The 27850-nt window shown below is 41.2% G+C and overlaps 1 protein-coding gene across 1 annotated transcript in view; it reads left to right on the forward strand.

Annotated features, from left to right (window-relative positions):
- LRRC7 (leucine rich repeat containing 7) overlaps nt 1–27850 on the forward strand; it is a 345057-nt gene that overhangs the window by 193271 nt on the left and 123936 nt on the right. The window contains exons 8-10 of the mRNA XM_063427909.1: nt 23402–23465; nt 23643–23717; nt 24415–24559. Coding sequence (XP_063283979.1) covers nt 23402–23465; nt 23643–23717; nt 24415–24559 — 284 coding nt within the window. The remainder of the gene's footprint in view (nt 1–23401; nt 23466–23642; nt 23718–24414; nt 24560–27850) is intronic.

The raw sequence follows: 27850 nt of genomic DNA on the forward strand, positions 1-27850 counted from the left end.
CAAGGATGAGAGTGGGATCATGCAAAGATTTGTGGAAGAGATAGCCATTGAATGGGGAAGAGAACCAAATGACACAATGGACGAACATGTATGTAACAAATAAACATATTTCTTTATGTATTAAATGGCAAAGAACTATTGCTATTGAAGCAACCACGAATAAGAGATATGTGGTGTAATGCAACACTGTCAGTTTAGAAAGAAAAAAAGGGGAATGTCCACTAAATGTCTGTATGTTCAAAGTGCAATAGTGATTTAACAAATCATAAAAATTACTGAATAGTAAGAAAAAAGGATTGGCAGTAATTAGCCACAGTATCAACATGTCCAAAGTTCTCCACTCTGAGGTAGTTTGTGAGAGAGTAAATTAATACTATAGTAATTCGGCTTATTTAGGAAGTCCCCAGACTTTTCACCATAGTAGGGGCAACCTCGCTATCATTTTATCAAGCTGATACATTGTTCTAACACAGAGACAGTAATTAATTGACCTTCTAACAAACTACCTCAGAGTGGAGAACTTAGGACATGTTGATACTGTGGCTAACTACTGCCAATCCTTTTTTTCTTACTATTCAGTAATTTTTATGATTTGTTAAATCACTATTGCACTTTGAACATACAGACATTTAGTGGATATTCCCCTTTTTTATTTCTAAACTGTCAGTATTCTATTACACCACCTATCTCGTATCCCTGGTTGCTTCAATAGCCGAGTTCGTTGCTATTTAATTCATATTTCTTACCAGTTGTTGTGGGAGATTTGGTTTATCTATCGATTTTTTTATATTTTGCTCATTGCATTTTTTTTGTCTTTTCCTCTGTATTGCACTGTATCTGCATATCCTATTTATTCTGTCTCCTCTCCCTACCCTGTGTCTCCCAGGAAGGTATTATATTACTGTACCATCCAGGTTTCCACCAGCTTTACTTTATCTTTCTTTACGTCATTACATATAGCTGTTATAGGAACTCTAAGTGAAACAGCTTTGCAATACTTATCGAAGATGCCTCAATGATTTTCTCACCTCTAATGCAGTTCTTCCAGCTCCAATTTTAGACAATCTAACCTTTTGTAATGGAAGTTGGAACCATGAAAATCTCACCTGGTGATGGAGGAACCTTGGTGAGAAATATTGTGTATCAATGGGATTCAGTCTTACAATGTGTGAAACACTTAGCTACTAGTGATGTACCGAACTGTTCGCTGGCGAATAGTTCCCGGCGAACATAGCGTGTTCGCGTTCGCCACGGCGGGCGAACACATGCGCGGTTCCAGACCCTCCCTTCTAGACCCTCCCACCTCTTGTACAGCATCCATTTTAGATTCATTCTGAAGCTGCATTCTTAGATAGAGGAGGGAAAGTGTAGCTGCTGCTCATCTGATAGGGAAATGGATAGCTAGGGTAGGGTATTCAGTGTCCACTACAGTCCTGAAGGACTCATCTGATCTCTGCTGTAAGGACAGAACCCCAAAAAGCCCTTTTTAGGGCTACAACATCAGTCTGCTTTTTTTTTTCCTGTGTAATGTAATTGCAGTTGCCTGCCTGCCAGCTTCTGTGTCAGGCTCACAGTGGATACTGTGCCCACTTGCCCAGTGCCACCACTCATATCTGGTGTCACAATAGCTTAAGCTTGCATTTAAAAAAAAAATTTTTTTTTCACTGTAATAGATTGAACAGCAGTTAGTTGTCTGCAAGCGTCTGGGTGTCAGGCCTTCAGAGTGTACTCTGCCAACCTCTGCCAGTGTACATTGCCACTCATATCTGGTGTCACAATAGCGTGCCTTTAAAAAGAAAAAAGTTTTTCACTGTAAGCTAATAGCAGTCAGAGTCCTTAAAGTGGGTGTCAGGCCTTCAGCGTGTACTCTGCCAACCTCTGCAAGTGCACTTTGCCACTCATATCTGGTGTCTCTATAGCGTGCACTGTAAGCTAATAGCAGTCAGTGTCCTTTAAGCAGGTGTCAGGCCTTCAGCGTGTACTCTGCCAACCTCTGCAAGTGCACTTTGCCACTCATATCTGGTGTCTCTATAGCGTGCACTGTAAGCTAATAGCAGTCAGTGTCCTTCAAGCGGGTGTCAGGCCTTCAGCGTGTACTCTGCCAACCTCTGCAAGGGCACATTACCACTCATATCTGGTGTCACTATAGCGTGCATTTAAAACCAAAAAACTTTTCCCACTGTTATAGATTGAATAGCAGTTAGTTGTCTTCAAGCGGGTGTCAGGCCTACAGCGTGTACTCTGCCAACCTCTGCCAGTGCACATTGCCACTCATATCTGGTCTCACAGTAGCTTGCACTCATAGTACCACTAATCCCCCAAAAAATGACAGGCAGGCCACCCCGCAGGGGCCATCATGGTCGTGGTGCTGTGATTCCCTTTTGCCCTAGAATAATGCCTAGTTTTCAGAGGCCACGTACCCTGAACTTGAAAAGTTCTGAGGACATAGTTGACTGGCTAACACAGGACACCCAATCTTCTACAGCTTCCGCTCGGAACCTTGACGCACCATCCTCCTCCAGCTTAGCTTCGGGCACCTCTCAAGATACCACTCACCCGCCTGCCGCCACCACCAACACTAGCACCACAGCCGCTTCACTTGGTATGTCAGAGGAGTTATTTACACATCCGTTTGAAGAAATGAGTGATGCGCAACCATTATTGCCAGAGGATGTAGATAACAGGGATATGTCTCAGGCAGGCAGCATTACACACATGGACGTACGGTGTGATGATGATGATGTTGCTCCAACAAGAAAAAGCTGTTAATGAATATTTGTATGACCGGGGTGCTAGGACAGCCTCTGGTGAGCTGGGAATTTTTTTGCCATGTTACTGGACGCTCATGCGCAATGCCTGTAGGCTCATGCGTCCTTTTGAGGAGGTGACAAACCTAGTCAGTCGCACCGAAGGCACCATCAGCGACATCATACCGTTTGTTTTCTTCCTGGAGCGTGCCCTGCGAAGATCAGGCCGTAGATGAGCGTGAAGAGGAAGAGTTGTGGTCACCATCACCACCAGAAACAGCCTTATCAGCATTGCTTGCTGGACCTGCGGCAACGCTGGAAGAGGATTGTGAGGAAGAGGAGTCAGAGGAGGAATGTGGCTTTGAGGAGGAGGAGGAAGACCAACCACAACAGGAATCCCAGGGTGCTCGTTGTCACCTATCTGGTACCCGTGGTGTTGTACTTGGCTGGGGGGAAGAACATACCTTCATTGAGATCACTGAGGAGGAGGAACGGGAAATGAGTAGCTCGGCATCCAACCTTGTGCAAATGGGGTCTTTCATGCTGTCGTGCCTGTTGAGGGACCCTCGTATAAAAAGGCTGAAGGAGAACGACCTGTACTGGGTGACCATGCTACTAGACCCCCGGTATAAGCAGAAAGTGGCTAAAATGTTACCAAATTACAACAAGTCGGAAAGGATGCAGCATTTGCAAAATAAATTAAAAAGTATGCTTTACACAGCGTATAAGGGTGATGTCACAGCACAACGGGAATCTAACAGGGGAAGAGGTGAAAGTCATCCTCCTCCTCCCACGACCACGCCAGCAAGCACAGGACGCTTTAAAGACATGTTGTTGATGGAGGACATGCAGAGCTTTTTAAATCCTACGCATCGCCACAGCCCTTCGGGATCCACCCTCAGAGAACGACTTGACCGACAGGTAGCAGACTACCTCGCCTTAACTGCAGATATCGACACTCTGAGGAGCGATGAACCCCTTGACTACTGGGTGTGCAGGCTTGACCTGTGGCCTGAGCTATCCCAATTTGCGATAGAACTTCTGGCCTGCCCCGCTTCAAGTGTCCTGTCAGAAAGGACCTTCAGTGTAGCAGGAGGTATTGTCACTGAGAAGAGAATTCGCCTAGGTCAAAAAAGTCTAGATTACCTCACCTTTATTAAGATGAATTAGGGATGGATCCCAAAGGGACTGACAGTGGGCGATACATTCGACTAAATAAGGCCTGATGAGATGAGCTGCCTTGGGCTAAAAATGGTCACCCTATGTAGGAGGAACAGTCCCTATTCTGCTCTGTGTCAGTGTGTATCAGGGCCCCTGAGGACAGGTGTCAATCCATATCTGCCAAGTGACCCTATGTAGGGGGAACAGTCCCTATTCTGCTCTGTGTCAGTGTGTATCAGGGATCATTAGGATAGGTGTCAATCCATATCTGCCAAGTGACCCTATGTAGGGGGAACAGTCCCTATTCTGCTCTGTGTCAGTGTGTATCAGGGATCATTAGGATAGGTGTCAATCCATATCTGCCAAGTGAACCTATGTAGGGGGAACAGTCCCTATTCTGCTCTGTGTCAGTGTGTATCAGGGTCTCTGAGGACAGGTGTCAATCCAAATCTCAAGGTGTCAATATGTCATATGTCAGGTGTCAATCCATATCCATTTTGATTTAGGAATGTTAGGTGATTTATGCCCTTTATGGATTAAAACCATACTCTGCATCAACTGTGTAATTTTCCATGGGAGTTTTGCCATGGATCCCCCTCCGGCATGCCACAGTCCAGGTGTTAGTCCCCTTGAAACAACTTTTCCATCATTGTCGTGGCCAGAAAGAGTCCCTGTGGGTTTTAAAATTTGCCTGCCCATTGAAGTCAATGGCGGTTCGCCCGGTTCGCCAGTTCGCGAACGTTTGCGGAAGTTCGCGTCCCCCGTTCACGAACCGAAAATTTTGTGTTCGCGACATCACTATTAGCTACAATATCATGAAAGAGTTCCTACAGCATTTCCACGGAACATCTAGAATACAAAACTCATATTCTTTGAAAGACTGCTTATTTACAACTATCTCAAATGTATTCAATTATCCTAATCAGCTCCTAAAGATAAAACGCAACTTTCTAAATGCCTGGGATCTAGATGTGGGACAAGAGCTCTCGGACATAGAGTAGAGAGACAAATCTGCAGCATCTTCAGCAATAACCGCGCTACTGAAAAAGACAGTAACTTTCAGAGCATAATGAGATGGTACTCACAACCTATTAAAATAAGTCACATCTTCACGAACACTTTGCCACACTGCCATAGAGGTTGTGGGGAGTCTGGTTCGTATGTACACGGTATGAGGGTGCCAGTAGATAAAAACTCTTTTTGGCACAAGGTCTTCTTGTTACTGCAAAATCTCCTGGGGGTTGACATCCACCCGAACTGGTTTTACTGGTTGTCCTTCTAAATAGAAAATGAAGAGAGATTAAACATGGACAGAACCAAATCAAACGTATCCATAGACTATGCATGGTAGTCTATCTTTGTATTGTACCAACTTGGAAAGGCACTATGCACTCTACTGATTTATTTCAAAGAAAAATAAGATTCATACAAAACATGCCATGACTACCATGCGCAGTGACACTGAGCACATGATAATGCCACCTGGGACCCATGCATAGCCCATAATATGTTCTAACCCCCATTGACACTATGCTCCTCAATAGTTAGCACATTTACTAGAACATTGCATACCCCTGTAGTTGTTGCCTGCTATGCACAATTAGAAGGGTTTTAATAAACCATGTTTTTTGGATGGTCTAGCTCTTGCTGGCACAGTTCTCCCCTTTATAAAAAAAAGAAAAGAAGGCTTACCTTAGATCCAGCACCAATGCCAAGTTCTCCCTTTAGTCCAATCCCCCTTGCTGCTGGAGGAGTATCAAGGAGGTTCAGCTAAGGGAGGGCTTAGATGGCACAAAAGGGATGCCTCCATTTCTTATCCATCGCCAGCACGCCAGATACACTTCCAGCAGCAAAGTTCAGTATAAGCAACTGGACAGTGGCAGAATTAAGTAATGGAACAGGGGCAGAATTAAGCAATGGGACAGGGGCAGAATTAAGCAATGTGACAGCTGCAGAATTAAACAATGGGACAGGGACAGAATTAAGCAATGGGACAGGGGCAGAATTAAACAATGGAACAGGGGCAGAATTAAGCAATGGATCAGTGGCAGAATTAAGAAATGGATCAGTGGCAGAATTAAGCAATGCGACAGGGGCAGAATTAACCAATGGGACAGTGGCAGAATAAATGGCAACAGCTGTTTTGCAGTAAGTTCTCCCAAATCAGCTACAGTTGTAATCAGAATTATTCAATACCCACTGGATATCAGGTTTATTGTCAAAAATTACAGACTATCAGCTGTGTGCAATGAACAAATAAAATAAAAAGCCACGGAAATCGCCCAGCACAAGGTATCTCCCTTCACTACACAGGTCTCTTAGACTATGCAATATGATTTGTATTGCATTGTGTGATGTCATGTGTGATGTAATTTGAAAACACAATCTTTCCATGGAAATAACAGGTCACGTACACACACACAAACACAGACACACAAACACAAATGTTTTTGTTCCACATATAAATGTGTGCAAACATGAACAATTCCTCGTATTGGGTATTTTATTTGGGAGTTAGCAACTGAAGTTAATTGCAATAACAATAACGTTTATTGTAAACTCGTATTTTGTGGTGACCTATATGACTTGTGTGAGTGTTCGGGGGTTCAACTATTGTATTATATAGCCACGGTGACAGAACTAGTCATCTTGTATCCTAGGCTTTAGCGAATGAAGTATCCATAGCAACTGGTTTTATTGTGAAGGAACATTGTCAGAGAGAATCAGAGTAGTATTTTATTTAGCATCATTCTGCATAGGTTTTTTTTTTTTTGTTTGTTTGCTTTTTATAACAATTAGTTGTTCAGCTTCCCTGTGAATTACAGCTTAGGTATGGGTATTGAAGGTTTATCTCTCCAGCTGTTTTTGAACTTTAGCTCCCATAATGTTTTCCAAGAAGTAACAAGTTAGCGATCACTCATAACGCCCTGATGATCCTGTTATTTAAGTTCTGTTATACTGCACTGCCTGACGACCCATGATGTCTATCTAAGGGTTGTCATAGCCTGAGTGGATATGTGATTCAGACAGATTAGAGGTGCATACGCTGAGCATGGCTGAAATGTCCTGGGAAATGCTTTCAGACCCTCCACCTTCGGTAACCATATCCATAGTGCACACTAACTTGTATATTTGATAAACTCACCTCAAATGACATCACAGAAAATAATGATACTTCCCCAATTATGTGCTTTTCATCATATTCCCAATGCCCCCCAAACCCCCTCCCCACCCCCCACTTGTAACTATCTTCCCACATTCCCCCTTCCTCTCTTTTGTGTACAAAACAAAACTGCCCTGGTATGTACAAATATTTTTCAGGAATGGTAACAAAAAAAAAGTATACACAAGTGTGCTAAATAGGCGCTTAGTGAAGTAAATAAGTGTAGAATAGTAAGAGCAGCTGTATAACACTCAGTGGGTATCCCAAAAACCCACAGGTAAAAAAAAAAAAAATCTTAAACTCAATGTTTTGGTTAATACCAGTCAAAGGTTACCTCTTTTTACAGAGCAATGTGTGTAACAAGAGTGCTCAAAAGGTACAAAGTGATTTACAGGCAGCTCTATACACTTGTGTGGAAATATCCTCAATTCCACTGAACAAATTAGTAGATTTTAGTGCGGTGTAAGTGACAGGGACCTACACCTATAAGTGGAGCGCTCAAGCTCGTATATAGCTTACCAAGCGTTGTTTCATTCAATGGAGTACATGTCAAATAAAATACAAAAAGGTGCAACATAGTGCAGATGGTATTTAAAGTGACAATGCAATAATAGTAATAGTAATGATAACGTGATGGATTATACACTCACATTTCAGGGAGCCTGTATATAAAAACACTGGCTCCGTATTGGGGCTTGTGTGCTTTTATGGTAGCACCACCCTTCTATCTCGACTTGGAGAAATCCTGGTCCTGAGCCTATGGATCCCGGCTCTAGGTGTATAGGTTTTGTGCCAATTTGAGTGGGGATGGCACTACCCCAATGAAGATTCCTTGGAGGTTCCAAAAAAGGGAACTTAAAATGGGATCTTGAATAAAAAGTGACAAATTTATTGGTATAAAATAAATATAAAAAATAATATTTCAGAGTCCTCAATAAAAGTCCTTTTAAAATGGCCAAATTTGGCCGACCCTACTGATGGCAATAGACGCCGAAAAGGCCTTTGACAGGGTGAACTGGGCTTACTTGTTCATGGTCTTGGAGGTCTTGGGAGTGGGCGCCAGGCTAAGAAATTGGATTCAAACCCTATATAAGGGACCCTCGGCTGACGTCAGGATAAATGGCCAACTCTCCACTCCATTCCCAATAAGCAATGGCACTCGCCAGGGCTGCCCCCTCTCACCCCTATTATTTGTCTTGGCCATGGAACCTTTCCTGACTGCAATCAGGAAACATGTTGGAATAAAGGGCTACCGCCACCAGGGAGGGAAAGTGAGGGTTTCAGCTTTTGCGGATGATATCCTTTTCACGATCACAGACCCCATTACCACATTGCCACGAATTAATTCAGAGATCCAAACCTTTAGCGCCCTTTCCAATTTTAAGATTAACGCGGATAAATGCGAGATCCTGGGGATCTCGGTACCCCCAACTCTACAAACACGGCTTCAACGGATGCACCCGTTCCCTTGGACCCGGGCAGGACTGACTTATTTAGGAATACGGCTAGCTTATTCTACCAACAGTCTATACAAACTTAATTACCCCCCTCTCCTAGACGGCATCAAACGAGACCTCCAAAAATGGGATTTACCCCATTTCTCCTTGCTAGGGCGGATTAACATCATCAAGATGATGGTCCTTCCGAAAATATTGTACTTGTTCCAGGCTTTACCTATCCCGCTCCCAGGTGCATTCTTCGCACAGACACGCACGTGCTTTACTAAATACATCTGGGGCAATAAACCAGCGAGCATTGCCTACACTACATTGACCTCCACTACAGGCAGAGGCGGACTGGAACTGCCCAACCTCTATAAATACTATTTAGCGGTGTTGCTCACTCGAGTAAAAGAATGGACAGACACCACCAGGGTCAAATCGTGGTACTCCCTGGAACAGAGCTTCGTACCTGTCCCATTAAACTCCCTGCCCTGGCAAACTTGCCACCTCACAGCGTTCACTCCTACGCGACACCCATTAGTATATAACATCCTTACTCTATGGAGGAAGTATAAAGACATATGGGGTCTATCACCCGGTTTGTCGAGGTTCTTTCCGATAGCGACCAATCCTGACTTTCAGGGTGGACACGGAGGCCCCCTCCTTGCCCGCCTCATGGATTCCCCCACCCCAGAGATAACAGAATTGATTGCGGGAGACCCACCCAGATCATGAGCAACCCACGTAGACAAGATACACTCATCGAGGTGATAGGAAGAGCACAACTCAAGGCTTTCTTGAGAAGAACGGTCATACCGCATTGGAAACAGAGAGCAGACACACACTTTGAGACTCTTTGTGGCCCAGAGGGAGACCCAAAACGCCCCCTCTCTAAAATCTACCGCATTCTGCAAGACTCTGAAAGGGAACACAAAACCCTACCATTCCAACAGAAATGGATGAAAGACCTCCGTATACATATCTCGGACAAAGATTGGTCGAGTATCATAGAAACAGGCATCAAAACTCCACTTAGCATAGCAAACAGGGAGGCATTTTATAAAAGTGTCACCCGGTGGTACAGAACCCCAGATATGTTACACTCAATCTGGCCATCTATCAGTGGTTCCTGCTGGAGATGCTCTAATGGCCGCGGTGACATAGAACACATTTGGTGGAGTTGCCGAGACATTCAGGGTTTCTGGTCTCTCATACTCTCAGCCATTACGGAAATACTAAAACCACCATCACACCTATCCCCATCTCAGGTCCTACTAGGTTGGCCCCGCACATTTTCAGAACCTCATAAACAACAGTTACTACACCTCCTACTAGGGGAAGCTAATGCTCTTATCCCACTACACTGGTGGACCGCCACCACACCTTCCAAAGAGCAGTGGGTACAGAGAGTAGAACACACAAGAGGCATGGAGGATATACACTGGTCACTAATGGGGAAAAGGCACATACACCTCCAAAGATGGAGACCCTGGACAGAGTTCTGGAAAGGGCCTTTAGGAGGACTGAGGACTCAGATGCCCCTAGACTAGAACACCGGAGACCTAGACGTGCTAGCAACTCACAGCCTCACCTTGAGATACCATGGTAAGCATAATTCATGGCATACCTTACTACCATATTACGATATTGTAATAGGCAGGACCCCCCAAAGTACCTATCCCCTTCCCATGTCCCATGTTTTCACCCTTGGCTTGTTGCTGATCTAAGTTATATACCGACCTCTCCGATGACATATGGCAGAGACTGCCCCATGGCCATTTAACTGACACGAGAGTGATTAAATTATCAAAGTCGTATCAAGAAGCATACTGTATTATCACTACAGAACAAATATGATATGTCTAACCATACGAACTGTTTTGTGACCCCATTATGTACAAATTGATTGTTCCCTATTCTCTTCTGTATCCCATAAATTTGTTTTTTCGGAAATAAAGAAACATTTAAATAAAAAAAATATATATATATATTTTATTCATGAATACAAAACAAATTCTACACCACTGACAGCAAAGTTACAGCAAGTATAGAAAAAAGTTAACTCTGAAATGTATAGAACCCACAAACACACAAAGATATATAGAACATGGTTGTATTTGTATAATTTATTGCCATCTAAACATTATATGATAGATGATAGTATTCATATAATCAGTTAAAAATTAAACTGACTAATTATGCCATTTAATTACAGTATTTTTACAAATTGCATAATTTACATGTCATCATTATTCATAATTTGTCCTGTTCATTTTAATCAAAATGTTAATTATTAGTTTTTATATTGTCATGTCTGACATATACTTTATGATGAACGTAACATTTAATATTTAAATAAAGTTAAAAGACAGCTGAGAGAGCTGATTTTGTACCCATATTTTATAATTTAGCTACTGTCGCAAGTGAAAAAGAATCTGAGCAGATTTTGAGACGATCTTTTTTTTTCTTCTTTATTTACTTTTTATATCTTAATTCTGTTCTGCCATCACGGTGATACATTATTAATATACAAAGCTGTTTAAATATTAATAGAATTTCACATGATGTTGCACTTTCAAAACAAGATTATGGTTTGTGTGTGAAAATTACGTAACTAAGATTTAATACCATGAGCAAAAGGTAATAAGTAACATTCACAGAATTTACATTTTTTATCAAACCTTAGGACACGAAAGTCACCCAGACCACTTCATCTCAATGAAGTAGTCTTGGTGCAGTGGTCCTGCTTGTTGTGAGCGTAGGGTCATTAGAGAGGCATCATGTATCCTTACAATAATATGGGGGTCCACTGGCTTATTTTTCTAACCAACCAATCACGGGACTCTACTGACATTTGGAAGTGTGGGAAACCTTGATAACGATTAGAAGCTCTGTTTGCGCGAGGTGAAGATGGATTTTATTTTGTTTTGTATTGATATAATATAGCATAAGGCAGATATCATACTTTCCTTAAATTATTATGGGGGGCTTCTTCTATTTTTTTTTTATATTGTTATGTGGCAGCAGGTCAGCAAATTCAGATCACAAAATAAACTAAACGACTGATCCATTGCCTGTTTCATTTGTTTAGTGATTTGTCTATATGATGATTCAGAGTTTTAGAATTTGGACAAATCGCAGATTGCCTGAAATTAGGATGAATTGTGGTTTGTCCATAGTCTAATATATGCTTCAGTTCTCTTTCTTCATTCAGAGATATACAATAAGCTCCTTTTGGATGTTGGAGTTATGTCTTTTGGTCCTGGATTTATTTTTCATGATTGTATTTTGAAAATAAAGCAAAATATACAAAAAGCTTCTAAAACAACATTCATCTTTAAAAATGCTAATCGTTTCTGCACATACAGGATGATAAGGTATTATTGTTACATTCTACACAGAGAATAAAAAAAGTGAATCATTATATTTCCCATTCCCAAAGAATATCACGTTTTAATTAAATCAACTTCACATTTACTATCCATTGAGCTAATTCTAAAATATAATGTGCTTTTCATATTTTTTTTAGTGTATATTGATGAAAGAAACATACGTTCTACTTTCTGTCTAGAGCTCAGATATATTTTATTTGAATTTTCTTGAATGAAAAACCATTTTATCCACAAGAAAAAAGAATAATAATCTGATTGACGGCTGACTCACGCACCCAGGGGAGACCGGCTGACAGTAGCTGTCAAGATATCCTCACGTTGCTGTGAGACTGTGATATGACTCAGGAGTAACATACATGTGTTAGGCTGCACTTGACATAAAAAGCATTGAATGTATCTAATTGTTTTCTTGTTCCAGAAGGTTTTCAGTAACTCCAGTTTTTGTAAAATTAGCTTGTATGCAGCCTGTTTGTCACTGAAATCATTTAATGGAATAATATATAACCACAACTGTTTTGAAGCACTTTGCATGCTTTTGAGTATTAGGAAGAGACATTTCAATAAAACAAAATTAGAATTGCTCCAGTTTTCACAGATTTATTTGGACTGTACCAAACCAGATCTATGAATTGCCATCTTATTTCTTCGGTGTCTGACTTAAAGTGGCTGTGTCCCCTTAACCCCTTAAGGACACATGACATGTCTGACATGTCATGATTCCCTTTTATTACAGAAGTTTGGTCCTTAAGGGGTTAAAGCGGCACTGTCATGCCAAACTTACCTTTCCTCAATCTCTTCCTCTTCTCCCCCTCTCTCGGGATCTGTTATTCTTTTCTTCCTGTCTTCTTTAGTTTTCTTTAAAATCATAAGACAAAGTAGGGACTCTGTCTTATGGAGGATTCCTCCGCTTGACCAGCTCTGACCAGCGGAGGAGCAAAGTGTGCTTCATTTCCGCTGGTCAGACCAATTTTCCCATGATCCCTAGCTTTCCTCCCAGTTCCCACAATGCTTCCTGTCAGTATTGCCGAACGTCCTGTCACTTAGACAGAACGCCGGCAAAACTGCCGAATTGCATCCTAACAGAATGAGCACTGTTTCTCCATTGGTGTTAGGATGCAATTCGGTACTTTGTTCGGATCGGAATTTCATTCAAATGAATGAAACTCCGATCCTATTCATTGCTGTGGCTGCATCTTGCAGCCGCTTAGTAGATAACTCCCTAATTCCCACGGTATCAGGGAGCTATCTACTAAAAGGCTGAAAGACCTAAATTGGTCTTTCAGCCAAATTTACTAACACTAAGTAAAAATGACTTGGTATTAGTAAATAATATGCCCCTACTCGCTATACCGCGAGTAGGGGCATGTCTAGTAAGCAGTGAGCAGCCTATGGCTGCTCACTGTAAAAAAAAAAATAAAAAAAATATTGCCCCCCACCCCTAAACGACGGGTGGGGGCTGTAAAGTAAAATAAGGGAGGGAGACCTATTGTCCCCCCCCCGGCCCCCACCCCTGAGCGGTGGGTGGGGGCCATAAAGATAATGAGGGGGGGGGACCTACTGTCCTCCCCCCGGCCCCCAACCCTGGGCGGCGGGTGGGGGCCATAATGGTAATAAAGGGGGGGGACCTACTGTCCTCCCCCCGGCCCCCACCCCTGGGCTGCGGGTGGGGGCCATGATAGTAGTAGGGAGGGGGACCTACTGTCCTCCCCCCCGGCCCCCACCCCTGGCCGGCGGGTGGGGGCCATAATGGTAATAAGAGGGGGGGGGACCTACTGTCCTCCCCCCCCCGGCCCCCACCCCTGGGCGGCGGGTGGGGGCCATAATGGTAATAAGAGGGGGGGACCTACTGTCCTCCCCCCCCCGGCCCCCACCCCTGGGCGGCGGGTGGGTGCCATAATAGTAGTAGGGGGGGGACCTACTGTCCTCCCCCCCGGCCCCCACCCCTGGCCGGCGGGTGGGGGCCATAATGGTAATAAGAGGGGGGGACCTACTGTCCCCCCCCCCCGGCCCCCACCCCTGGGTCGGCGGGTGGGGGCCATAATAGTAATAAGGGGGGGGACCTACTGTCCTCCACCCCCCGGCCGCCACCCCTGGGCGGCGGGTGGGGGCCATAATAGTAATAGGGGGGGACCTACTGTCCCCCCCCCCGGCCCCCACCCCTGGGCGGCGGGTGGGGGCACTAAGTAAATTCCCCCCCCCCATCAAGGTGACTAGGGGTGCCCAAGCCCCTAGTCACCCACCCCCCACCCAAATAAAAAATGCCCCTACCTACCCCCCTCACCCTAAAAAATAGTGAGGGGGGAATAAAATTGCTAACCTGTAAAGTAAAATTAAACTTACCATTCGACGTCTTCTTTTTTCTAAAATCTTCATTTTTCAGCCCCAAAAAAGGCCAAATAAAAAACCATCATAGCCGTCGAACTAAAAATAAAATAAAAAACCCGAGCGCAAAAAAAAACAAAAACCTGACGAAAAAGAAAAAACCCGAGCGCACATAAAAATAATCCATCTTCACCCATGGAGGGCTCCGCGCAGACTGAGCTCCGCAGGGCGGGGCAAGGCTTATAAAGCCTTGCCCCGCCCTGCAATTAGCCTAAGAACACTCTGATTGGTGGGTTTAAGCCAATCAGAGTGCTCTTTGTCATTTTACAAGCGTGGGAAAGTTCTTTGGAATTTTCCCACGCTTGTAAAATGACACAGAGCACTGTGATTGGATGGCTTGAAATCCATCCAATCACAGTGCTCTGTGTCATTTTACAAGCGTGGGAAAGTTCTTTGGAATTTTCCCACGCTTGTAAAATGACACAGAGCACTGTGATTGGATGGATTTCAAGCCATCCAATCACAGTGCTCTGTGTCATTTTACAAGCGTGGGAAAGTTCTTTGGAATTTTCCCACGCTTGTAAAATGACACAGAGCACTGTGATTGGATGGCTTGAAATCCATCCAATCACAGTGCTCTGTGTCATTTTACAAGCGTGGGTGAAGATGGATTATTTTGAAGATGGATGAAGATGGGTGAAGATGGATTATTTTTTTGTGCGCTCGGGTTTTTTCTTTTTCGTCTGGTTTTTTTTTTTTTTTGCGCTCGGGTTTTTTATTTTATTTTTAGTTCGACGGCTATGATGGTTTTTTATTTGGCCTTTTTTGGGGCTGAAAATGAAGATTTTAGAAAAAAGAAGACGTCGAATGGTAAGTTTAATTTTACTTTACAGGTTAGCAATTTTATTCCCCCCTCACTATTTTTTAGGGTGAGGGGGGTAGGTAGGGGCATTTTTTATTTGGGTGGGGGGTGGGTGACTAGGGGCTTGGGCACCCCTAGTCACCTTGATGGGGGGGGGAATTTACTTAGTGCCCCCACCCGCCGCCCAGGGGTGGGGGCGGGGGGAGGACAGTAGGTCCCCCCCCATTATCGTTATGGCCCCCACCCGCCGCCCAGGGGTGGGGGCCGGGGGGGAGGACAGTAGGTCCCCCCCCCTTTTACCATTAGGGCCCCCACCCGCCGCCCAGGGGTGGGGGTCGGGGGCTGGAGGACAGTAGGTCCCCCCCCCTTATTACTATTATGGCCCCCACCCGCCGCCCAGGGGTGGGGGCCGGGGGGAGGACAGTAGGTCCCCCCCCTATTACTATTATGGCCCCCACCCGCCGCCCAGGGGTGGGGGCCGGGGGGTGGAGGACAGTAGGTCCCCCCCCCTTATTACTATTATGGCCCCCACCCGCCGCCCAGGGGTGGGGGCCGGGGGGGGGAGGACAGTAGGTCTCCCCCCCCCCCATTACTATTATGGCCCCCACCCGCCGCCCAGGGGTGGGGGCCTGAGGGGAGGACAGTAGGTCCCCCCTCATTCCCATTATGGCCCCCACCCGCCGCCCAGGGGTGGGGGCCGGGGGGGGGGAGGACAGTAGGTCTCCCCCCCCCCTATTACTATTATGGCCCCCACCCGCCGCCCAGGGGTGGGGGCCTGAGGGGAGGACAGTAGGTCCCCCCTCATTCCCATTATGGCCCCCACCCGCCGTCCAGGGGTGGGGGCCGGCGGGGGAGGACAGTAGGTCCCCCGTCCCCCCCTTATTACCCTTTTTTTACAGTGAGCAGCCACAGGCTGCTCACTGTTTAGTGGACATGCCCCTACTCGCGGTATAGCGAGTAGGGGCATTGGGGAGATTTTAATCTCCCTTGTGCTATTATGGGGGTCATATTGACCCCCATAGAGTGAGGAGGGGACCTGGGGGGCTTATGAAGCTGCACGCCGGTAGCTCCCTCCTTGTAATAAACCGAAAAAACAAACGAACACTGATACACAGTGTTAGTTTGTTCGTCTGATTTTTTCTATTCATTCATTCGTCTGTCTGATGAATGAATGAATAGGTGAAATTCCCGTTCGCATGTCCAGATGTTTCACTGGGCATGTGCGGGAATCTCAGGGCTATCTAGTGTGGGTAGATGACGTGTCCCACAGGGACTTCACCTACCCACACAAAGATGGCGGCGCCCTGAATATAGATCGGGGCAGAAAATAAAGAATAAAAAATAGGTAATGTGGGGGCATAGGGGCATTTGGGGGTGACTAGGGGGTCGATTGGATGTAGTTGAGGCGGGAGGGGGGTTAAAAAAAAACGGAATTCGGCATGACAGTGCCGCTTTAAACATGCCTTCCTCCTTTTGATTCCTCGTCTCGTCCTCTCTCAGAGAGTGTTCTTCTTTTCTTCATTTCTGATATATTTCTCATTAAAGCATAAGACAAAGTAGGGACTACTTTGTTTTATGTATATTAACTACTCTTGACAATCTTGACAAAGGGTGGAACTTGAGGCAAGCTCCACTTCCTCAGTCAAGGCATGGAGCTTCCCTTAAATGGAATGAAAGTAATATCAGCAGGTATAATGTAGTTATATTTCACCATTTATAGCCTTAAAACACAATTCAAATTGAATTTCAAATTTTAGGCCAAAACCAACAAATGAAAATGTGGCCTACATTTTTTAATTCATTTTGAATTACACTTTAGTGAATAACTCTGTGTTGCCTCGATAAGACACGTCGACAACGATGAGTTGTAGAAAATAAATACATTGCAGTACAAGCACAAATAAACATAAATGTTATTGTGAAATCTTTGTCAAAATAGAATGACATAAAAAGGATCAAGTTAGGTTATCAGAGACTTTGAGTTTTTGTACTAGTTTGCCATTTATTATATTTCTGTACGTGTTTAATTAGAATGTGAATAAACTACCATTATTGATAGCAGGGATAGGCAACCTTCGGCACTCCAGATGTTGTGGTGTAACAGTTTACCAGGAGTTGGAGTCCAGTTGCAGGAGATGGCACAGGGAGGAGGCAAAAACCAAAAGCGCAGTACAGATAAAGGGGAAATCCAAAGGCAGGGTCAGACGAGAGGCAGAAGTCAGGGCAGGGGGCGGAGTAACGAAGTCGGTAAATCAGGCAGAGGTCAGAGTCCAGGAAATCAGTCAGTAACGAAGCAGAGATCCGTCAGGAAACACCAAACAGGCAAAATGACCAGATCCTAGGTTTCAGGCAGGGCTGGCTTTTACAGCCTGCTAATTAGATGCAGCTGACCCTAATTGAAAAAGGGCTGCAGGTGGATCAGCACTGCTTAGTCCAGGCAAGGAGTCAGGAAGCAGAATAATGCAGACAGATGCCTGGTGGACATCACTGCAGAGCATCCAGTCCATATATATATGTTCCTTACTGGACAGACTAAACTTGAAAGTTGCTGAGTACTGTACTCTATTGCTTTTTATGACCTTTTATAATAAATTGCATGGAAACATACATTTACAAACATAATCCTGTTTTTATATCAGAATAATATTTTTTATTACAAACTTGTCTCCTGTGTATTGGATTGATGTTGTCTAACTGGGAGCCAATCAGTTGGTTTAATGCAGTCCTCTATATATCACTCATAATACAGCAAGCAAAATGCTTATATGTATCTTTATCTCTTTTTATTTTTTTGTTTAATTTTTCACTCTCTATATTTGAGCTTGTGCTAGAATGTTTTTTACACGTAATAATATAGGCTTTAAAAAGAATCAGGTCCATATAGTTCAGCTCTTAACACATCTTTATATAAAGAATACATTGAATATTATCAACCTGAATATTCTGTTTTTAAAAAATCTGTATAGAATCTCACACATATGTATACAAGTACTACACACAACAGACAGTCCACATAAACACAGACAATTACTGCAAACAGCTGTTATTCACACCACACACACAAATATTACAGTCAAGCCTCATACAGCAAAGACAGCCCCCCCACCCCTACAAAAAGAACACAGATAGCCCATTCACATTCATAGCACAGGCAGCCAGAACACAGACATAACACAACAGGCAGTTAACATACACACAATGCCAAACCAATCCACATACTTAGATAGAACGCCATAGACAGCTCCATATATAAAATATCACATACAGCAAGCACACAGACATACATAACACAACAGGCAGTCCCCAAATACACCCACAAACACACAATACCACAACAGTCCACATACATACACATACATACACATACATACATACACATAACATCATAGACAGACCCACATACAGCACACACACATATATAACACAACAGATATATAATTAACACCCCCACAAACATTGCCCAAACAAAGCCCTCCACCCACATTACCATAAATATATAAATCACATAATTTAGTGTTAGAATATAAAGAAGGCGCTTAAAGAAAATAGGTTTTTTTGTATCAATATGTCTTAAAACTTTGAGCTGCTTACCACTATAATGTGCAAACCTCAAAAACACTCTAAAAACTACAAAAATATAGAATTATATTGTAGCGCTACACTATAATTCTATATTTTTTATATACTCACATAATACCACAGACATCCATCACACATACGTAATGTACCGCTCACACACATACACAACACAATGTACAGTTAATTTATACACACATAGAACTTCACAAAGCTGCTGTGCACGCATACATAAGACATGCAGAATTCTCCAACAAAAGTAAACGTTTTTTTTTTTTTAAACTGGGGTTGTCACCCTATGGGACTTTAAATGCTTTACTTCGGTACAGCGCTACAAAATGATTGCCTAGGCCTGCAGTGAAATATCTCCAAAAACTTAAACCTGGACTGAAGGTTATGCTGATCTGAGAAATACAAAATGTTCTGTGAAAATTGCGTATATGCATGGTTTCAAAGTTGCACTTAAAATGAACCTTTTCAAACTACAAATGTGCAGAGGTTCTAACGTTCTTTACAGTACATCATTTTTCTTATAAAAAAAAAGAACACTGTGACCTTTAATACTCAAACTCTCGGTTACTATTGTGCACAGATAATGTGGTTGTCAGTAATACAGCTTTTGTGAACATTTAAACTTTTTTCATTTGATCACTGCACATTTGCTGTATTTCTATTTTACTCTCATTCTGTTACAGAAATTTCAAATAAACTTAACTTGTTATGAGTTAATAATAGGCTTTCTTACTTTGGCATATTTTGTTAGTGCTTGAATATTTCTTTATTAAAAATGTGCTATTTGCAAAAAAAAATCATGTGTTTCCATCCAATTCACTTCCAATGAGAGAAAATGCAATACTCGTATTTGCAGGTGGAAAAAAAAATAACAATCTTTGTGTATGACAATTATTCATTTTTACTCGCGCCAATGCATTTCGGTATTATGATAAACATTTGCTTGAAATTACATTTACAAGTACTATGCGTTTCCCAGTTGTACTCTGCGGGATGCTGTGTTTTATATTTATTTTATTTCTTTATATCTGTTCAGCTTCATTATAAAGAAGGAGTTTATACTTTCTTTTCCCGGAAACCTTGTTAACGGATACTTAGCTGTTATGTGGAATCTGCTTTGTTGACTCTGATAAATTAAGCTCTTTTGCTGCTTCACATAAAATGTATATTTATATTTCAGTGCTTTATTTAGTACTTTCTCAAAGTGATGCTGCAATGGAGCTGCGTTCGTTATCATATCACTGATTTTAACGGCACACATATTTACAGAACACAATGTAATCTATGCGATAACTTCACATGCTCAGAGTTACAGTGGAGAACACTCTTTTCCTCGTTTGTAGTACCCTGTCTGGGAGTGGGAGCAACAGTATACAGTATGTAGAGTGTAAGTACCCTCTAAACCAGGGATAGGCAACCTTCAGCACTCCTGATGTTGTGGACTACATCCCCCACATTGCTCTTACACCCATAATGCTGCCAAAGCATCGTGGGAGGTGTAGTACAAATCATCTAAAGTAACGAAGGTTGCCTATGCCTGCCCTAAACTATTATAGATAGTACGCCAACCCTTATACTTTTTATCCTGTAACCATTAGTACCACCTTATGCTATGTATCCAAAACTAAGTGTCAGTAGCGAAAGATAGGTATTTTTACTGATGCCAATTAGACAACAACAGTTATCACAATTCATCTGGTTTAACACGTTTGGCTATTCACAAAAAATAAATTTCTTTATCTCCACAAACTTGCATTACTTTTAGCTGCAGTTCAGTTGTGTGCTGTAATCAGACGACTCTCTGTATAACGTGGGTGACTTGGATATTCGTAAACAGTCAAATTTATGCTGAATTATCTTCATTCGGTTGATACAGACCATGCATATTGCAACTGAAAACTCTAAGGTCCCTCAAATCCAGATCACCCTAATGCTACCACAAACTCCAATGATACCACAACACTAAATATTGAATTCAGTGAACCAGGCAAATGTTAAAAACCGAATGCAGGGGAGCTGAGCTGAAAGAAATTAGCCACATTTGCAAAATCAAACTTGACATTTAGTAAATGTTCCCTTTCTTTAAATATTCCTAACACTTTGTATCTGCTTGCTCTGCCCACTACTCTGCTACTGTAGTAAAAAAAACACATTTAAAAGCATCACTGTGTGGAGGAAGGTAGCTTTTAAACAACTTCAAGTGATCATTGTAGCGTAGGATGCAATAATCAATTTAAATATGTTTCCTCTGCCTTTTACACTAATTGCAACTACAATTTATCACTAAGCTTGCTCCTTTCATACTTTACACAACGGTAGGAAGAGTTCAGTTTAAATAGTACTTTATTGTATGTTCGTAGGTTAATTACTAAAAAAAAAACACACACACAAAAAAAATAACAGAACAAAATTGGTGTCAGAACGAACAGAAGGTTAACAAATTATTTTTTCTTCGCTGCTCCCTTAAATAAATATTGCACTTTTTCGTGGCCAAAGTCAATTAATATTTTTAGAGTTTCTCCCATAAACTTGAAAAATGTTTTTGGTTCCGCCTGATCTGAATATCCTAGCTATTCTCAAATGGAGTCATTACGTTCCTCTGTTTTGTGTATTTCCACCTAGGACATTAGCAAAGACATTACTGTGTTTATTATTTAGCCGAAGGGATTCTGTTGAAATGGAAATTACTTCATTTTTTAAATTAGCGGCTTTATTGTGATGTTGTTCTTTAGCACATCCTAATGGTACAATATTGTTCAGAAGGGGTGGTGGGCATTTTAAGTGGTGGGCCTGAAGGATAATGGTGGTCTCATCTGTATAGATCATTTCTCTGTTACATCACAACCGTCATCAAGTTTAGATTTAAAAGTTACTCAAATACTGCCCTCACATGCATTCGTTCTTAAAAAAAAAAAAAAACTATTAAATTGCGAAATTAAGACATTAAAATATAAACTAAGATTATTGCTAACAGATTACAGACCTTGCTATAATGGTATACCACAAAACAAATGGGTTAATTAGGTCTGAGAAATTCTATAGAGGCAACATTGACAACCACAAATGTATCCCATCCTGATTAAGAGAATTCATTGCTAAAATTGGACATTTCAAATATATTTGATCAACGATGCTAAGCTCTTATCATTTACAACATTAAAGATTTAATAATTCTGTGCTCATTTGCTGGTTAACATCACTAAATTGTGTGATTCTCCTTCCACTGGTGTCAAAGCAAATAGAGTTTAGACATGTGCAATTTGTTTTGTTCCGAATATACATTCGGACAAATTTCATGCAATTCACACATTCGGATGCTCACGAATGTCGGAAGTGCCGAAGTTCGGTAGTTCGGAAGTGACGAACCGAATGACATTGGTCTGAATTGCCGAAGTTCCAAAGTGCTTCGGATTTCTGAAAAGTGACAAAACAAGAGAGAGGGAGGGAAAATTACTTGAATGATGACAGGAATCTTGACCAATAAGCTAATACTGGCACTGGGAGCCCTATAGATTTGTAAGTTGTTGTGGTGATAGTCAGGGTACTGGGAGCCCTACAGATGTGTAAGTGGTTGTTGTGGCAATCCTGGCACTGGAAGCCCTATAGATGTGTAAGTGGTTGTGGTGGAAATCCTGTACCTAGGAGCCCTACAGATGTGTAAGTGGTTGTGGTGGCAGTCCGGGGTACTAGGAGCCTATAGATGTGTAAGTAGGGCTCCCAGTGCCCGAACTGCAACCACAACCCTTAATTTGGCAGGAGCCACATCACTGCTGTACCCTCGCGCATGCCTGTGAATACAACACTGCCTTCATAGATGACATCCCACAATAAGCAAGACCATTAATGAATCCCACAACCATCACTTTTCAAGGTTGTTGGGGTTGGAACTCTACTTTTTGTTAAGCTTTGCCAGCCTCATATTTACCATAAGACTAGCTAGTACCTACTTTGTTAAGTCCCACCTACTTTAGACAGTCCGCATCTTGATATCAAAAAAGCCAGGGCTATTTACAAACTTCTCGCAAAAAGTCATTTGAAAAAAGGATGTTTCTTCTGGTTTCTTGAAGCTCAATTCCAATATATAGCTCTCTTGACATTAGTTGCTTAGCAGCATCCAATAAGAACAAGGAACTCTGTCGGAATTAAAAAAAACAGTTAAAAATAAATTGGAAAGAAAAAATAATTCTACTGGATTAATCCAACTAAATGTGGAGTAAACCACATGTCTATCTCTCCATGCCCTTACCAATGCATTTTTCTGAAGTAACATACTCATTTCTTACTCCCACGTCCTCCGTGCAATGAGATGTTAATTAAACATCCCTCCTTTGCTTCCTCTATCCCATGGGCTTTGGCAACGGGTTGGGTTTGAATATGAAGCATTGGTCATGTGTTTCTAAGGCTAGAGAACCTTAACCCACATTCTGAAACATGGAATGTATTCATTAAAAATAATTTGTGGTCACTTTTAAAATTTTGATTGAAACAACAAATTTTGCAAGTCAATTTTAACTTACCTCAGGTTACTTTACGAACCCTTGATATTTAGTAGCTCAATCCTATATCAGGAGAGGATGAACTTGATGAATTTAAAATTCTGTTTATCGCACCAACCCACATGCTTGAGACTTGGAAATTATAGGTCACCTTGGGTCCTATTGTTTTTGTTCTGTGTAAAAATAAAAAAAAGTAATATGTGCTCCATTTTTTTGTTGTTGTTGCAGGTCAATGAGTAAACTAACCCAGCTAGAACGATTGGACCTTGGCAATAATGAGTTTAGTGAACTGGTAAGGAAGCCCATTTTTTGGTAGTTAGAGGCAATCACATTTTTCTTTCATTGTATATCATGACAACGTGCAAATACCATCATAACAATGCTACATGCAATGGTGCATTACAGGGTAGTAGTACTAAAGACGTTCACAAATCGACTTGTAATAACCAATTTTTTTCTTGTTTTACAGCCAGAAGGCCTGGAGCAAATACAGAATTTAAAGGAATTGTGGCTAGATAATAATTCATTGCAAGTAGTGCCTGGGGTAATGAATTTACATTGTGCTTATTGTTCTCTCTTTTCATTTTATTTTGTCATTGTGTATGTTGTTTAAAATCCATATATTCTCCAAGAGAAATATAATGTGAGAAAAAAAAAACACACACACACACACTTTTAGCAGAATCGCTCTAAATGAACATTTTTCTCAATGCTTTTGAGAAAATTGAATTTGCTTCTGTGTCTTTAATGGACCAAAAATGTACTTTTTGACTTAATTTCCACGATCTTAAACACAAATGGCATGATTTTAAAAAGGACGTCTTACAGATCTAGTATTCAATCCTTTTAATAAATTGGTCATTAGAAAACTCTATTGGCCTGAATATTTTTGTACAATTTAATTTTATTATCTTTAAAAGGTTTTTCATTATGTAAACAAATGCAATCCAAAATGACCTGGCGTGCTTTGCAATCTTGTAGTCCCACACGAAAACTGTTTCTTTGTAATTCAAAAACACCTACATCATTTTTGTATATAATGTTATGGCATTTATAAAGTAAAATACTTGCATTTTTCTTTTATTTTTTTTATGTTTTTTTTTTTTTTTACTTGTATAGATAGAAATAAAGCATACGCAAATTATGTAAAAACATAGAAACTAACTGGTCTTCAAACCAGGGTATTTAGTTATGTCCTGTAAAATAAACAGTAACTCACTAAGTTCTGTTTCTGTAACAAGGCTACCGGAAAACTAAAACAACTGATTTATTTGGACATGTCGAAAAATCGGATTGAAAGTGTAGATCTGGAAATATCTGGATGTGAATCACTAGAAGATCTTTTACTGTCATCCAATTTGTTACAGCAGCTGCCAGACTCTGCAGGTAAGAATAATTTACATTTCATCATCAATCATTGCAATAAAGAACACAATCACAAGGAATCCAGAGGGTTACGAGCCATTTACTGTATTTAGACTCAAATGTCTGTTGTTGTTTTTTTAGGTTATTATCGTGTTTTAAGAATGTTGTCTAATGTTTGTGTGTTTTTTTTTTTATTTATGTTACAGTAATTAGCATCTCATGAGCTGAAATTTTATTAAAATTCTATTATCGGGTCTCAAACTTTCAAGACCTATGCTGCTAGCCAAGCCTAAAAGTTACTGGCCACTGCATTGCTAAAGGGTCCACGGCGCGCTCTTCAGGGGTGAATTTCTACTCACCAGGATCACATTTTTACTTGCCAATGGACTGCGTCGGCAAGTGGATATTTTGAGTCCTGCTATTTAAAGCAGCACTGTCAGCCTGAAAAATGAGTGCAAAATAAGTGTTTCATAAAGATGAACTCTTTCTGAAATACGCATACTGACTTTGTTGGAATCTCACTGAATAAAAAGATATACTGAGACAAAGTAGGGGCTACTTTGTCTCAGTATTATGCTTAGGCCCGACACTTCTTGACACTGGGCGGAGCTACCGATGTCTAGAAGTGTCAATCCCCACAAGGTCATCAGTGTCTGCCGGATCCTCCATAGACCGCAATGCTGTACTCTTGCGCATGTGCCAGTGTACAACAGTGATGTCGGCACCTGACGCTTCAGAAGATGACCCACCAGAAGAAGATGACGGCGCCCGCAAAGGACAGATTCAGGTACCGGACCCTCCAGTGGCGAGGTCTCTGTCAGGGGTCTTTGCAAATTATGCAAAGTCCGCAGACAGTGGCAGTACCGCTTTAAAACAAGGCTATAGCGTTAGGAAAACAAAGTAGTATACTAGCTAATTACAGATAATAAATCTTTAGATTGAAGGGGTCCTAGGTGAACCTCACTGATCACCCAAATAGTGAAACAAAAGACAACAAAGTGGAACCCACATCTAATAAGCATACAACGTATGTATACAACCTGAAAATAAGACCAGAGTAGAAATATTCTATATACAATGGTAGTAGAATCTAAAAAAACAAAATATATAGATCATAGCATAACACTGTGATATATACCAAGTGAATAAGTGGTAGTGATATCTAACTCACAAACAAAGGTGAAAATCAGGCCTCTGACCCCCTTGGGGTATGTGTAGTATGAACTTTGATAGTAGCTTCAAATGCACAGTTCGAGTAGGTATATGTCTTTAAAGAAATGGATAAAAAAGCCATACATGGTGAAGTATGTTATAAAAAGTACAAAAGAGATTTATTGGGTACACTTACAAACAGAAGGAAGTTCTGAGCATATCTCCACTCTTTGTGGAACTCCAAAGCAGCATGGAACGAACAGTACAATTCCAAATGGGAGTAACAAGACCAGAAGAGATCAAAACATAATAAAATTTCGAATAAAAAATTAAGAACAATGTGAGTCCATATATCCAACGCGTTTCGTCCAAAGTAATATATAAGGGACTTCTTCAGGGATATGTAGTTGATCGTGTGAAGGAGAATCTTCTTATACCCGTTGAAATTCTTCGTAATGCCGATCACCGGCGGCGTGCGTTTCAGCTTGGAACGCACAGACGTATTTCCTGTGACGTACATCCGTTTGCCAAGCGCATGCGCGCTGAAAATCTAAGAGCAGAAACGCTCGAGACTCGAGCGTATGTAAATACAAGAAAGGAGATCAAAACACTAGAGGTCTAAATCGCACATCAATATGTCGTTATACATCGATCATACAAAAACACAAAGTGTATGATATATAACCAATACAGAAATAAGCAACATAATATATAAATGAATAAATAATAAGTCAAGCACAAATTCCAATGTGCACATGAATGTATTGGAAGGTAAAAGTCATACCAAATCCACACATCCATATACATGAATGATGAGACTGGAATAGGTTGGATGGTAAAATTACTAAACAACCATCTGTGGACAGGTGTATACCTCCCATTGCAGATAAAATAACATGACAGAAAATGGTATACATGCAATATACATAAATATATCGGTAAATAAATAAGAAATGAGAGAATTCCAGAAAAAAATAGTACATACCAATTTAAATAATACAGCCAATATTAAAAATATTTATATCAGACCTTGAAGATCTATTTCAGCATTCAGACCATAATGCAACGTCTTTAGTGTATAAATCCAAAATGCTTCTTGCCGGATTAATTCTTGGAGTTTGTCACCTCCTCTGCAGCCTAGTGTGATATGTTCTATACCAAAAATCCTGGAAATTTTCCCAACAAAAAAGGGGACATGAATTACAATGTTTGGGAACACTGTGATCAAGTTTACCCTTTTTGATGTTGTTAAAATGCTCCAAAATTCTAATGTGGAGTTTTCTAGTCGTACGACCCACATATTGGGCTCCACATCCACACTGAAGTAAATAAATCACAAAAGTGGTAGAACACTGAATGTGTTTTTTAATAACATATGTTGTTTTAGTTTGAGTACTGACAAAACTAGTAATTTTTCTTTTTTGATGTTTGCACGTGGAACAATGTCCACAACAATAAAAACCTTTTAGAGGTTGAAGAAAAGAACCAGAAGTAGATGTAGGGAGTGCAGGAAGAAGACTAGGAGCCAATTTATTTTTAAGATTGGTCGCTCTTTTGTAGATAATCATGGGCCTATCAGGGATAATCTCTTTGAGTACACTATCGCGTCGTAAAATGTACCAATATTTATTTAAAATCTTTTTGATTTTATTGGCATGTGGATTGTATTGGGTAACAAATGCAAATTGAAATTTATTATTCTTAGAGTCAATCGTATTTTTGCTTTTAATGTGTTGTTTTTGTGATGATTTTTCAAGAATACAGCCCTATCTGTAGCTAATATATTTTGTATGTCTGTATTTATTTGATCCTGATTGTAGCCCTTTTCTAAATAGCGTGCCTTTATTACTTGAGCTTGTTGTGCAAATGTAACATTATCTGAACAGTTCCTCCTGAGACAAACTAACTGGCTCCTGGGAACATTAGAGAGCCAAGGAGGGTAGTGGGCACTAGACAAATCTATAGCATTGTTACAATCAGTTGGTTTGAAAAATGTCTTGGTTTGAAGCTGATTTTGATCTATATAGATAGTAAGGTCTAAAAAATCTAAGGACACTAAACTGGTGTTATAAGTGAATTTGAGATTATAATCATTCGAATTGACATGATTGAAAAAAAGATCCAAACTCTCCGTGGAGCCCTCCCATATAATTAACACAT

The sequence above is a fragment of the Pelobates fuscus genome, chromosome 7 (assembly GCF_036172605.1).
Source record: "Pelobates fuscus isolate aPelFus1 chromosome 7, aPelFus1.pri, whole genome shotgun sequence".
Lineage (NCBI taxonomy): Eukaryota > Metazoa > Chordata > Amphibia > Anura > Pelobatidae > Pelobates > Pelobates fuscus.